Below are 14,379 nucleotides of genomic sequence, written 5' to 3'. Positions count from 1 at the left end.
GAGTGATGAGAAAGCCAACTCAGTAATGGGTGGGCCCCAATGCCTTTTAAGGTTCTCAGGAAACAGATTATCTTGCAAACGACAGCATATGTACTGTCTCAGGTGAGTCCTAAACAGATACAAGTGCCCACAGTCAGACAGCCATGACAAATAAGCAGACAGGCTGTAATGAAAAACCAGACACTCACACGTGGAGTGATCAATACAGACAGGCACAAACAGACTGGGCAGGCTGACAGACAAAAAGTAGAGTACTGGTTGTGTAATATAATCTGAAAACACATTTTGGGATGGCATGGGGTGAAGAACTCGATCATCCTTTATGCGCAAACCCATTCACCACCCAGGCTGATCCAGATGTGCTACAAGAAACATCTTGGAAGCACAAAACAATCCATCACATCCACTCCTCTTGGTTCTGCAACAGCTCTCAATGATTCAAAGCATGACCAGTGTTTAGGGGTAGTAACACGTTATCTGAAAGAAACAGGTTAGTATTAGATTCCTTACCTTAGAATATCCCCAGGCGTCAGTCTGGATCCGGAAACTTTTGCGTAGCAGTACCCCTGCGCGTCGGTAGGCGTCGTCTGCAGGCGTCCCCTGCGGCTCCGCGTCCGTCGTCGGCGTCGTGCGCCGTGATGACGTCGCTGGAGTATATAGACGCCGCCTCCGCGCGCTGACGTCAGTTCTTCTTTTTTCCGCGCCAGTTAGCGCAGATCCGAGAAGTGCAGTACTCCGGTCTTTTGACCAAAGTTTTTTTGTGAATCCTTGATTCTTCTTACGGTGCCGGTAGGATGCCCGGTTTTAAGAACTGTGACGACTGTGACCGCACGATGTCGGTCACGGATCATCACCGACTCTGCCTCCGGTGCCTGGGCCCCGACCACGCCGTGGACAACTGTGTCGACTGCCGGGTCCTGATGAGTAAAGCTAGGCGGGAGCGGTCCCGCAAGCTTCTCGAGCTGCGGGTGTCGGCCCCGCGTCGAGAGCGGTCCCGGTCCGGCCGGAGGTCGAGGGAGCGGTCGAGGGAGCGGTCGCGGAGCCGCCACAAGCGCTCCGGAAGTCGTCACCATTCCTCTGGTTCCTCAGGTAGGAAACACAAGAAGTCGGGGCGTCGTCATCGTACCCCCGACTCCCCCCCGACGCTCGCGCGATGCGGCCGGGGGTTCGGGTGGCCCCACCCCCGCGGCTCCGCGTGAGTCGCCGGCGCGGCCTGCTCCATACCCTACGGTCCCTGGGCAAGGCGCGACGCCCGGGGAGATAGAGGAGTTCCTCATGGCCATGAGGGCACTGTCTCCTCCGACGGGGCCTACGGCGCCTTCGGGCCCTGTGCTTCCGTCCAGGGGCCCTAGCGGTTCGGGTGCTCCTGCCTCGACGCCGTCGGGTGCTCCGGCCCCGGCGCCGCCGACGGCTCCGACCCCGGCGCCGCAGGGACCCTCAGGGTCGACGCCGGCTGGTCTACCGGCCTCTCCGGCGCCGATTCCATCGGGGTTGCCCCCGACGCCGCCCCCGCGCGGCGCCGGTGCTCCGGCGCCGGCACCGGGCGGCGCCGCCCCCATACCCTCTCCGACTCCGGACGCGGAGTCGGACCGGCGTCGCCCGACGGCGAGTCCGACGCCGATGGGGCCTGTGTACCCCGGGGAGCCGGTCTACATTGTTGATTCCGAATATGGTGAATATGTAGATTACGGAGAGGGTTGGGAGGGGTCTGAGGACCCTCTGTCACGCGAGTGTCAGTACAATGTGGACTGGACTGGACAGGTGATTTGGGTGACGCCAGTGGTCTGGACGACTCTCCTAACCCTGGCTTTGTCTCGCCTCCTACCGTGGCTTCAGAGGAGGGGGCTGCTTATTCAGTGGTGCTGATGAGGGCTGCCAAGGCCTTACACCTTGAGCTCCCCGTCGCGGCCGTGAGGCCTAACATCTTCACTGAGGTCTTCAAACCGCAGTCATGCCCACAGGAGCCACTGCTGCCGTTCAACGAAGCCTTGTCTGACGTTCTTTTGGGCACGTGGTCCAGGCCCGCTTCAGGTTCGCCTGTTGATAGGAACGTGGCCAGACGCCACCGTCCGTGTAAGGATGACCCCAAGTTCCTGTCCACCCATCCCACCCCTGAGAGTCTGGTGATCCAGGCCTCGACTTCCCAGACCGCATTCCCGTCGGCCCCGCCCGACCGGGAATCCAAGAGGTACGACCAGTATGGAAAAAAGGTCTTCTCGTCCCTGAGTTTGGGACTGCGGTCTTGCAACACCGCGTGCCTCTTGGGCCGCTACTCCCACTCTCTGTGGGATACGGTCGCGGACCTGCTGCCAGAATGCCCGCAGGAGGTACGGGCAAAGCTCGGCAAGGCTATGATTGAAGGCCGAGACGCAGCAAAATACTCCATCAGGTGTGGTCTTGATACGACCGACTCGCTGGGCAGAGCGATGTCCACGACGGTGGCGATTCGTCGCCACGCCTGGCTGAGGTCCACCAACTTTTCGGCAGATGTCCAGAATGCCTTGATGGACATGCCGTTCGATGGCAGTCGCCTGTTTGGCGACAAAGCGGACCACGCGCTGGAGCGCTTCAAGGACTCCAGGGTCACGGCCAAGTCCTTGGGTCTCTCGACCCAGTGCCAGCAAACGGGTTCGTTTCGCTCCTTTCGTGGCCAAGGAAGGGGCCAGCCACGCGCCGCAACACATTTCTCAACGCGGTGGCGGCCGTGGAATCCGCCGTGGAGGCGGTCGGGGACAACGGCGAGGTCCGACCACACCTCCCCCCGCAGCATCGGCCTCCAAATCCTCCTAGTCCGTGCTTTCAGGCCCATGTGACGCCAGTGGGTGGCAGGGTTCGCCATCACCACTCCCGCTGGCGCGCAATCACATCGGACAGGTGGGTGCTGCAGCTCGTCCGAAGGGGCTACTCCCTCCCCTTCGAGACCACTCCTCCAGCCATGCCACCGCAGAACCACCGTGTGTCGGGGGACCACTTGACACTTCTGCAGGAGGAAGTTACGGCCCTCTTGGCCAAGGGGGCCGTCGAGCGCGTTCCTGGGCCAGAAGTAGGGCGTGGTTGCTATTCCCGCTACTTTCTGGTACCCAAGAAGGACAAAGGGGGCCTACGTCCTATCTTGGATCTACGGAACGTCAACGGCTTCCTCCGGAAGGAGAAGTTCAAGATGTTTACTTTGGCTCAGGTCTTGGCTGCTCTAGACCCGCTAGACTGGATGGTAGCGTTGGACTTGCAGGATGCGTATTTTCACATCCCCGTCCTGCCGGCCCACCGGCGTTACCTGCGGTTCACGGTAGGCCACGAGCACTTTCAGTTTATCGTGCTCCCATTCGGCCTTACCAGCGCCCCACGGGTGTTCACAAAGGTGATGGCGGTGGTCGCAGCCCATCTGCGCCGGTTGGGGGTTTCAGTCTTCCCCTACCTGGACGACTGGTTATTGAAGGCGGGCTCGCCCCAGACAGTCGTCCACCACCTTCAGATGACGGCAGACCTCCTGCACGAGCTGGGATTTTCCATCAATGTGCCGAAATCACACCTGTGTCCCTCTCAAAAGCTCCTTTTCATCGGAGCGGTTCTCGACTCGGCGCAGTTTCAGGTTTATCCTCCGGAACGGCGAGTCCGGGATATACAGGCTTTGATTCCCATCTTTCAGCCGTTATCCCGGGTTTCGGTCAGGTTTACGCAGCGGCTGCTGGGGCCGATGGCTTCCTGCATTCTTCTGGTGCATCACGCCCGGTGGCGGATGCGGGCTCTGCAGTGGGACCTGAAGTTTCAGTGGGCCCAGCATCAGGGCAACTTGTCCGACCATGTCTTGATCTCGGAGGGCACTGCGAGACAACTGCAGTGGTGGCTTACGGACCGCGATTGGGTCAGAGGCAGATCCCTCTCTCTTCCCCAACCGGAGCACGTGGTTGTGACGGACGCGTCCCTCCAGGGCTGGGGAGGCCACTTGGTAGAGGCGGAGATCAGAGGCATCTGGTCTCCGGCGGAGTCCCGGCTCCATATAAACCTGTTGGAGCTGCGGGCGATCCGTCTAGCACTGAAGGCATTCCTCCCCTTTGTCAACGGGAGTGTAGTGCAGGTGTTCACGGACAACACCACCGCCATGTGGTACTGCAACAAGCAGGGCGGAGTGGGGTCGTGGACCCTTTGCCAGGAGGCTCTGCGTCTCTGGCAATGGCTGGAACGTCAGAGCGTGACTCTGACGGTTCAACACCTGGCAGGTTCTCTGAATGCCAGGGCGGACGAACTCAGCCGTCGGTGCTCGGTGGATCACGAATGGCGTCTGAACTCGGACGTGGCGAAAGGCCTCTTTCTGCAATGGGGAGAGCCTTGGTTAGATCTATTCGCCACAGAAGAGAACGTGCAATGTCATCAGTTCTGCGCGTTGGAGTTTCCAAGACGGCACTCGCACGGCGACGCCTTTCGGCGTGCGTGGAGTTGCGGTCTATTGTACGCCTTTCCGTCTATACCACTTCTGCCCAGAGTGCTGAAGAAGATCAGGTGCGACCGGGCCCAAGTTATCCTTGTGGCTCCGGACTGGGCTGGAAGGTACTGGTATCCCGAGCTACTCAGCATGTCAGTCGGTCCCTCGATCCGCCTGCCCCTTCTGGAGGACCTTCTGTCGCAGCAGCAGGGGACGGTCCTCCACCCGAACCTGTCCAGTCTCCACTTCCATGCATGGAGATTGAGTGGCGACAGTTGAGGCCATTTGACTTGCCTCCTGAAGTTTGTGATGTGATTCTGGCAGCCAGGCGTCCCTCCACTAAGTCGGTATACGCCTGCCGGTGGAACGGATTTGTGGCATGGTGCACAGCAAAGGCTGTGGACCCTCTTTCTGCCCCTCTCTCCGAGGTTCTCCTCTTTCTTCTCTCTTGCCCAGCAGGGATCTGCTCTGGGCACTATCAAGGGCTACCTTTCTGCCCTTTCGGCCTTTCTAAGGCTGCCTGATCAACCTTCTTTGTTCAAGTCCCCTATTGTAACGAGATTCTTGAAAGGCATCACGCACATGTATCCACCTGTTCCGTTTGTGATGCCTCAGTGGGACTTGAACCTGGTTCTGACCTTCTTGATGTGTGCTCCCTTTGAGCCACTTCATTCCTGTCCTCTCCGTCTCCTGACTTTAAAGACGGCCTTCCTGGTTGCCATCACCTCTGCCAGGAGAGTGAGTGAGCTCCAGGCTCTTTCTGTCAAACCTCCTTTCATGTCCATTCATCCAGACAAGGTGGTTCTGAGAACTCGCACATCTTTTGATTTTTGCCCTGCACTCGATCCCATCTTTATCATTTGTTCATGGGTACCTTAGCGATTGATGGTGCGACCCAATTGAGTAAGGGCGATGGATGGGTCTCATTGATCAAGAGACATACCACCCCATTTTTGGATGACCAAATGAGAACACTTGATCTACATACCTATTTGATGGGAATCCAACACATCTCTGTAAGGGTCTTACCAACAATCTCAGTAGGTCCTTCGACAGGTTTGTCCTGGCACACATTCTGATATAGAGACTTATGTAGCTCTATTAGCGCCTAACTCACTTATGTAGGAGTTTTGCAGCAGCTCGGAGTACTTGAAGCTCCGTTATAGACCCCCGGTTCTTTTGTTGTTAGGTTCTGAGAACTAGACCTTCTTTCCTGCCCAAAGTCGTCTCTGCTTTTCACATCGGGCAGTCCATCACCTTACCCTCCTTCTTCCCGCCTCCGCATCCTTCAAAGGATGAAGAGCGGCTCCATCGTCTGGACCCAAAACGTGCGCTTTCATTTTATATGGATCGCACTCGCCAGTTCCGGGTGGATGACCAACTGTTTGTTGGCTACGTGGGTGCGAAGAAGGGACGGGCGGTGCATAAACGGACCATCTCTCGGTGGGTCGTCCTGTGCATCAAAGCGTGCTACTCTTTGGCTCGGAAGGAGCCTCCTGTTGGGCTGAGGGCCCATTCCACTCAGGCCACGGCGGCTACTACTGCCCTGGGCCGGGGAGTCCCCTTGCAGGACATTTGTCAGGCGGCTACGTGGGCCTCGCTGCACACGTTTGCAAGGCACTACTGCCTGGACAGTCAAGTCCGGAGGGATGGCTTCTTTGGCCGTTCTGTCCTCCAGGACTTTCTGGTGTAAGCTATATTGGTTCGCAGACCCACCACCGGGGTTGGTATTGCTGGGGTATCTATTCTAAGGTAAGGAATCTAATACTAACCTGTTTCTTTCAGATGAACAAGTTACTTACCTTCGGTAACGATATATCTGTAAGAAACAGTAGTTAGTATTAGATTCCTTACCGCCCCACCCATCCTCCCCGTTCTGCGAACTGATACATAGGGTTAAGGTCATCCCCTTCAGGGCCCTAGATTCGCATGGCACCAGTGTTGGTTCTTACATGGCTCTGCGTGTTCTGGCGCGGAAAAGCTGTGTGCAAAGAACTGACGTCAGCGCGCGGAGGCGGCGTCTATATACTCCAGCGATGTCATCACGGCGCACGACGCCGATGACGGATGCGGAGCCGCAGGGGACGCCTGCAGACGACGCCTACCGACGCGCAGGGGTACTGTTACGCAAAAGTTTCCGGATCCAGACTGACGCCTGGGGATATTCTAAGGTAAGGAATCTAATACTAACTACTGTTTCTTACAGATATATCGTTACCGAAGGTAAGTAACTTGTTCTTTAGGATTCATGGATTTATAGTGTTTAGAGGTATTGGGTAGATTTCAGGGTTTGTGGATAGTTTGTTTAAAATTAAATGATAAGGTAAAAAAAGTTAAATTAAATCGCAAGTAATAATTTACATGTAAAATAGTATTAGTATATATTTTAAATAACATTAAATGATACTTAAAAATAGATTAGTGTTATGGTTTAAAAATGCACACATGCATTGATAAATATTTACATATGTACCCAAATGTGTGTGAGTACAAATAAATCAATGTAATCTGTGTGTGTGTGTACGTATATGTGTGTGTAGGCTTAGATTTACTACCATCTTACCTGTTAAGTAAAGGCACCTGGAATTTAAAGAACCATGATGTTCAGGTACTCCACACGTAACTTACAGCAATGACTCTTGATGTACCATCTTGCGATGTAACACATGCTACTTGTATACCTTTATGTGCACAACATGGCATTGGTGCAATACTTGGCTAGGTGTTGCCTCCTGCTAGCACATCTTTCTAACTTACTATTATCTTACAACACTATCAGAAGATTCGAGCTAAACCATAACGTCTAACAAAGGAAACTGGTTCTTTGGGCACATATATTAAAAGAAAAACTTACAATAAAAGTAGCAATTCGTGTTGGGCATTGACAACCGTTTTGCTTCGTTGTAAAGATTAAATTACTGCATACTACGCAACAAGCATCCATACACATGGTACTCAGTCGCCAAAAATACATCAGACAGTTCGGAGTATGTAGAAGCGAAAAATACTGAAAGACAGCGCCATGCACAGGTACAGCTGTGGCAGTAAAATATGTTTTAGTTATGTGCTTGTATGAGGATGCTCCTGCACTTAATGATTTCTTTACAGTTGAACTTTTGACCAAACGATCCAACTAGTCATATCCCATCCTCCCTGGCTTTGACTTTGGGTCCATCCATGTTCACAAGCTGGAATTAATGTGTCCTCTCCTCCTGCAGGTTCTCCACTGAGCCAGAAGGTGGCAGCATCCCTGCAGACAATAGAGGAAGCGCTGGACAAGTACACCCTAGACCAGATCTGCGTAGGCTTCAATGGGGGCAAAGACTGCACCGCCCTTCTGCACCTGTTCCATGCGGCTGTGCAAAGGTATGGATCCCCTTAAGTCTCTAGAGTACTGTGCCTTCCTTCCTGGAGATGCATAACTCGTGCATCTGTTCCATGAGAGGCTCTCAGTTTTCCTCAACTTTGAGGGAAGGGCTATTCTTTCCTCTTCTGCACCAGTACACCGAGGTTCTGAGGCCCTCATCTCACTTAAGTTGACTCTGTGTCTCCGGTGTTGGGCCTTGCTTTTGGTCCTAGATGCAAGAGCAGAACTGGTAGCTGGGTTTTGAAAAGCTTTTCCATCATGCACCTAATGCCTGGATACCCTCTCGGGTGATTAGCCGTGCTTTACAAATCCTGATGGATTGATTGATTGACTGTTCGACTTGTTTGGCCCTTCATAAGTTTTTCCACCTGTGGACTCGCCCATCCGCCAGACCAATGGAAGTGCTTAATGGGTTTGTTTGGATCTCTTGACTATCAAGCGCATGCTGTATGTATGTTGGGCTTGCAACCAATATTATCAACCCTTCACATTCCTAAGGGAGACACTTTACCTGGGACACCTCACCGTTTAAAGTTGTCCTCAATAGCTGGGAATGTGCCTTAGACCCTGAAAGAAGAAGCTTTGCTGGTGTGCACTGCTTGGAAGGCAACAGGTGAGAGGAATGGTGCACACCCCTGCTCAAGAGGGGGAAGAAGAAAGGTCCCACTGGAACATCCGTGGTGGAATCTCAATAGAATGAGCCACGCAAAACCCACAAGAATATTAAGATGCATTCAGTTTGCGTGGTCTCTTAACCATTCTCGACATAGCAGCATTTAAAGTTGTGGTTACCCACTAAACCCCAATTCTCAAGTTCAGAGTCTTGCCTGGTGGTCAGCACTGTAGATGCATGGGGTCCCTTTGCCCCCATCATGTCCCTATCAACCAACTATCAAACATTAGGACTGTTCCTGCTAGTTCCAGGATATTTGCACTTGGAGTTTGGTTACCCCCACATGGGACATTGTTAGGGATGCCATCCTTTTGTAGCACAGAGTCCCTCTTCAAAGACTGACCCACTATGTGATCTCTCCTCTAGTAACTCTCCACAGACCACCAGAACCCCTGATGGCAAGACTTTCGGCTGACTATCAACTATACACCATGATTGTTTGTTAACTCGCACCCTGTTTTTGTTCTTCGGACAGGAGTGGGGCCCCAGTTCCAGTTTTGGCAATGGTTTGTTGTCTGTTGGTTTTGTAAAACTTTGTAAATGGGCGCAAACACACCAAGTTGCCCCATTGTTCACTCGGGGCTAAAAATAAATGAAGGCGGAGGCCAGCCAGATCATAGCTAGTCAAGATCCAGTCCTTGGCGCCTCTGTTGCTCTCAATGTCTGGGAAGCAAACCATATAAAACTGACTCCGTTTGAAGGGGCTTTTCCCTGTCTTGTAACATTGGCGAAGACCCATTATTATCAAAGGTAGAGAGATAGATAGAGAGAAATTTTAACTTCACAGCTTACCTGTTTGTGAATAAAGTAAAGACCTGTCCCTGTAAGCAGTAGTAGCTGTGCATGGACTTAAATTTTATTGTATGCCATTTGTTGTGGCTTGCTTGACTTTGTGTACCTAGAGAGTCAAATGCTCATGGTTAGGATGACCTTTTTTTATCCATGTGGAGTGTAGCAGCAATTGGTGTACTTTGACATCCGTGGTAACCAACAATATTCACCACAGATAACCTTTAATAAATACTGGTTGCCTCAGGACAGAAAAAAATAACATAACCGAGCAGTCCCAGCCAGTACTTATTGGGCGGCATCCGAGTTGGGTGGTGTTGTCTACTGCTCTTGTCCAAAGTCCTTGGGTACAATTGCACTTCAGTTGGAAAACCAAGTTGCCTTTGTACGTGTTCCTCTCTTATAGAATTAAGGAAGAGGATTCAGGGCTTACTGCCATGGGTGTTACGGAGGTTTTGGACTCTTGAGAAACGTTTTGTATTCCGAAGGCACTGCTTTTAAGACTATCTGAAAGAAACAGGTTAGTATTAGATTCCTTACCTTAGAATATCCCCAGGCGTCAGGCTGGATCCGGAAACTTTTGCGTAGCAGTACCCTTGCGCGTCTGTAGGCGTCGTCTGCGGCTCCGCGTCCGTCGCCGGCGTCGTTGCCGCCGGGATGACGTCGCCAGAGTACTTAGACGCCGCCTTCGCGTGCTGACGTCAGTTCTTCTTCTTTTTTCCGCGCCAGCAAGCGCCGATCTGGAAAAAGTTGTACCCTAGTCAATTTTTGACTAACTTTTTCGATCCTTTTTGATCATCTTTACTGCAATAATACAAGGCTGTATGAACAATGTCAGTAAATGGGAAAATGTAAGGTTTTTTCCCTCCTGCCAGCCAAAAAGACAGAAGTACCAGATGGAGTGAAGCACATTTATCATGCTTATTGTGAACTGTCCGCCCTAGTTTTTTTGTCAGCCCTGTGTGTAGGACTGGAGAACTCTGTCCTTCATTCAATTGGTGTGAGTGGGTTTTTAGTAAAACAAATAAAACATTAATAACTCCAAAACCAAAATTGGTAACTCTAACTGCGAGAAGTTTCACCCAAGTTTTTAGGCATAGTTAGATAGCCAAAATCCTTCTCATACAATATCATGGATTCTAATTAATGTACTGCATTGATGGAGTTCAGTAGATGAGATATAGTTTAAGTAGGTTTATTTAGTCTTAGTTGTAGCTTGGTAAGTACATGCAGAGCAGCCTGCCTGCTGCTCCGCCCATACTCCAACTGTCACACCTCACCTGACAGGCCCCCAAACATTCCATCCATCATCACCCCACCAACATTCCACACAGCACATTCACACTGGCTGAGCAGCTAGGGAGAAAGCAACAGGATACATACATATACGTGATACTACATATTCTCCCCCTTTAGAAAAAAATTAAACTGCAAAACGGAATAAAGTATTGACCAGAAGAACCATAAAAAGAGAAATATGCCTAAGTACACTAATGCAAGAAGGAATAAAGCATTAACCTGAAAAACCCATAATAAAACATTGAGGATAATAATAAAACACTGAGAAAAATACAAAAGATAGATGAAAATTCAATCAAGAGCAACAATATAGCATTGAAAATATATAAACAAGATGCACAGGTAAATATACAAGAGAAATTAAAGAGGATGCATAGATGAATAACAAATGAAGATGCATATATAAAGAAGACGCATAGGTAAATATACAAGAGAAAATGAAGATGCATAGATGAATAAAAAATAAAGATGCATATATAAAGAAGATGCATAGGTAAATATACAAGAGAAGATGAAGATTCGTAGATGAATAAAAAATGAAGAAGATGCATCGGTAAATATAAAAGAGAAAATAAAGAAGATGCATAAAAAAATGAAGAAGATGGTTTGATAAATCCATATATATAAAAACGAATGTCTGTCTGTCTGTTTGTCCTTTATGCATTACTACACCATTCATCCGATTGCCATGAAACTTTGGGAAGTTGTTGAATACACTCCCGTGAAGGTTTCTGGAATAACATTTTTAAAAATAAAGCAAGATTAGAAGCTGTTCGAATACAAACGGATCAAGCCCGTTGTGCTCAAACGAACGACCATCGAGAATCGCTCTGAAGGTGAATTCCTCTAATGCAGAGGTCTTCAAACTTTTGGATGCCGAGACCCCCCTGCCAACATTTTCAAGCGTAAGGACCCCCTCCTGACAAAAATTTCTAAACCTCTAGGTTATGAGGATGTTGAGGACCAAATTATGCGACAGGCTTGACTAAATTGTGTGAGTAGAAAATGTAAATAATGTTCTGTGATGCTGCATATTTTGGGGTAGCATTGCTTTATAATTTAGAATTTTTTTAAACACAGTAATACTGAGGAAAGATTTCACCCCATCAGTACCAGTTTATAACCAAAATACAGCAATTAACATCAGAAAGATGTCTAGTCAACCTCTGTGAAGGGCCTCCCAATCCGCAGGAATACTCGCTGCCACATTAGAAGCTCACCTGGCCATGGCCGGGAGCAGCAAGGGTGCATTCAAACCGTGGCGGTCTTGTGCAGAATTAAGCAGTTTACCCATGCCCCTTTCCTCTCACCCCCTTCCTTCCACTTCCTTCCATCCCTCTCTTCTCTCCCGACCCCGGATCCCTCTCTCACATTGCAGGCAGATGGATATTAGCCCCAGGACACCTTTTGGTAACAGTAGCGCACTACAATGTAAATAATAAGCAGAAGCAGGGTATCCACTAGACCCGAAATTCGGGGGGGGGAGTTAACACTCCCAGCCAGGGCTTGTCCAAGCACTGTTAGCATACGGTGCAACAGTCTTTCCACCTTCTCCATGAATTCCCTCACTACCACTCACCAACAATACACCTCATCTCTCTATAGCACCTGTCTGACAAACATTTCATTTTTTTATAGCGCTACTCATAGTTTACTCACACTCAGTTCTGTGATGTGCATGGTACATCTTCTTTGTACCAGGCACTTTAACCTTCTGCACTGTGTGGGTGACAAGAGTGCCCATGTGACTGCACGGTGAGCAATGCAACAGTGTGAGAGTAGGGTAAAAGGAGTGACTGCAGGGTGAGTGAGGTGACTATATGAATTTGGGTTCGGCGGTAAGTGCAGAGTGGGACGAATTAGTGCATGGTTAGTGATGGCCTTGTTTGAGTTAGCTTTAGATTGAGCAGTAAGGGGGGGACAGGAGAGTGAAGTGTCACATGAGTGCAGGGTAAGAAGTGTGCTCGTGTGACTGCAGGGTGAGGTACAGAGTGAACAATGCAAGCACATTTTTAGTGCAGTGATCACTGTGAGAGCAGGGTGAGCGGGTGAATGGTGTGAGTGCATGGTGATTGGTGTGAGTGCAGGGTGAGCGATGTATTTTAAATTTATTATTTGAAGATTGCCTCTGGAAGTTAGAGTACCAGTAAGCTGGTAGCAGTGCTCCCAGTCTTGCAATGTTAGCGGTGGGGTCAAATATGTATTCCATTTCTCCAGACCTTTGTTGTATGGCAGGGGCTTTTCCGCTCTAGCAGAGCGGTAAAGCTTGGTAAGGAGTTTACGTCTTGTTGGACTGACAAGCATGGTGTGTAGGGTCTGTAAAGTGGGAGGTTCTGCAGGGAAAGTAGGATAATGATGAGAGTGCATGGCATCAGTGTGAGTGCATTGTGATCAGTGTGAGAGCATTATGATCACTGTGAGTGCAGGGTGAGCGGGTGAATGGTGTGAGTGCATGGTGATTGGTGTGAGTGCAGGGTGAGCGAGTGAATGATGTGAGTGAATGGTGATCAGTGTGAGTGCATTGTGATCAGTGTGAGTGTACTGTGATCGCTGGGAGTGCAGGGTGAACGTGAAAGTGAAGGCGAGAATGGAAGTGAGTAGTCTGAAAGCAGGGTGCATTCCCAGAAACTTGAAGCGTAGGGTTTCAGATATAAGTGAAACTATTGCTATAATGGCATTAATCAGGGTTCGAGGGTGGAGGAAATAAAGAATGTGCTGATCCTGCAACAAACTTCCAGTCTAATGATTAGGGTTACCAGCTCATTATTTTGATGGCCAAGAAATAAGCAGTCACCTACAGCTGTATTTTTTGCACTTATCTGTGAATACTTAGAACAGCAAATATAAATAGAAAGCACTTTTAATTGTGTTCTAGGGATGCCTCAATGATCCATGACTAATAATTAAAGAGAATAAAGACAGAAAAGTCACATAACTAATTAATATATACTTTTTAATTTATAACTCAATTTAGTGTCAAGAGCAGGTCTCTGCAGGATCTTTAAACAACACATAGCAGGCATGTTTCTCTTGGCAACCCAACTTTATATTTCTTTTCATTAAATGCATTCTCACACTACAGCAGTAAGTGTAAAAATACAAATGTAAGGAATAGGCAGAGTGGGGGCCCAGGGGGATCACATTTAATGAGTGTCTGTCGTCTTAAAAGCGATCATGATATAACTTAATTCCCAATGCAGGTGAGGCACTTTTCAGCTCTCAGATAACAGCGGTCGCCGCACAGCTGGAGTCAATGTGTGCCACTCATTTACGAACACTTCGCCCCCACGCACGCAGGCTGTGGATGGCTCCAATGCAGGATTCAATCAACAAGCATTAGTGGTACATAAACAGACTGTGATATCACTTCCTGAGTTTCCACTCATAGATCATGTGCACTTTTGTTTCACCCCAAACTCGATCTTCATTTAGAATGCAGAAATACATGCAGTCATTTCTTCTTTAAAAAACTATCCCCCGAAATCGCATTTCTTTGTCAGCTCCTAGCCATCCCCTCACCACCACTTCCTGTTGGTCAATTTAACTCCATCTCCCCTAAAGCATAGTTTAATGTGAGCGTGTTTAGCTTCGGCGCCTCGCTATGCCTTCCCCACCCATCACTGCTTGTAAGGTGGCTGTTCTGTGTTTAAAAAAAAGAAAGGCGCTGCTCTTCAAACGCTTCAGCAGGTCTTTAAAGACCATTAGCATATTTACATGCCTTTGTTAACCGATTACCAAAGCTTAGTTTTTTTATGGTTCCAGTACCCCCTGGGCCCTGGAACCATAAAAAAACTAAGCTTTGGTAATCAGTTAACAAAGGCATGTAAATAT

The 14,379-nt window shown here is 49.5% G+C and overlaps 1 protein-coding gene across 2 annotated transcripts in view; it reads left to right on the top strand.

Annotated features, from left to right (window-relative positions):
- FLAD1 (flavin adenine dinucleotide synthetase 1) overlaps positions 1-14,379 on the top strand; it is a 114,016-nt gene that overhangs the window by 41,207 nt on the left and 58,430 nt on the right. For both annotated transcript variants that reach the window (XM_078671066.1, XM_078671065.1), the window contains exon 4: positions 7,639-7,786. In XM_078671066.1, coding sequence (XP_078527192.1) covers positions 7,639-7,786 — 148 coding nt within the window. The remainder of the gene's footprint in view (positions 1-7,638; positions 7,787-14,379) is intronic.

The sequence above is a fragment of the Lissotriton helveticus genome, chromosome 12, assembly GCF_964261635.1.
Source record: "Lissotriton helveticus chromosome 12, aLisHel1.1, whole genome shotgun sequence".
NCBI classification, from domain to species: Eukaryota; Metazoa; Chordata; class Amphibia; order Caudata; family Salamandridae; genus Lissotriton; species Lissotriton helveticus.
Note: the sequence above shows the minus strand (reverse complement) of the source record. Positions and strands in the feature narration are given on the sequence as shown.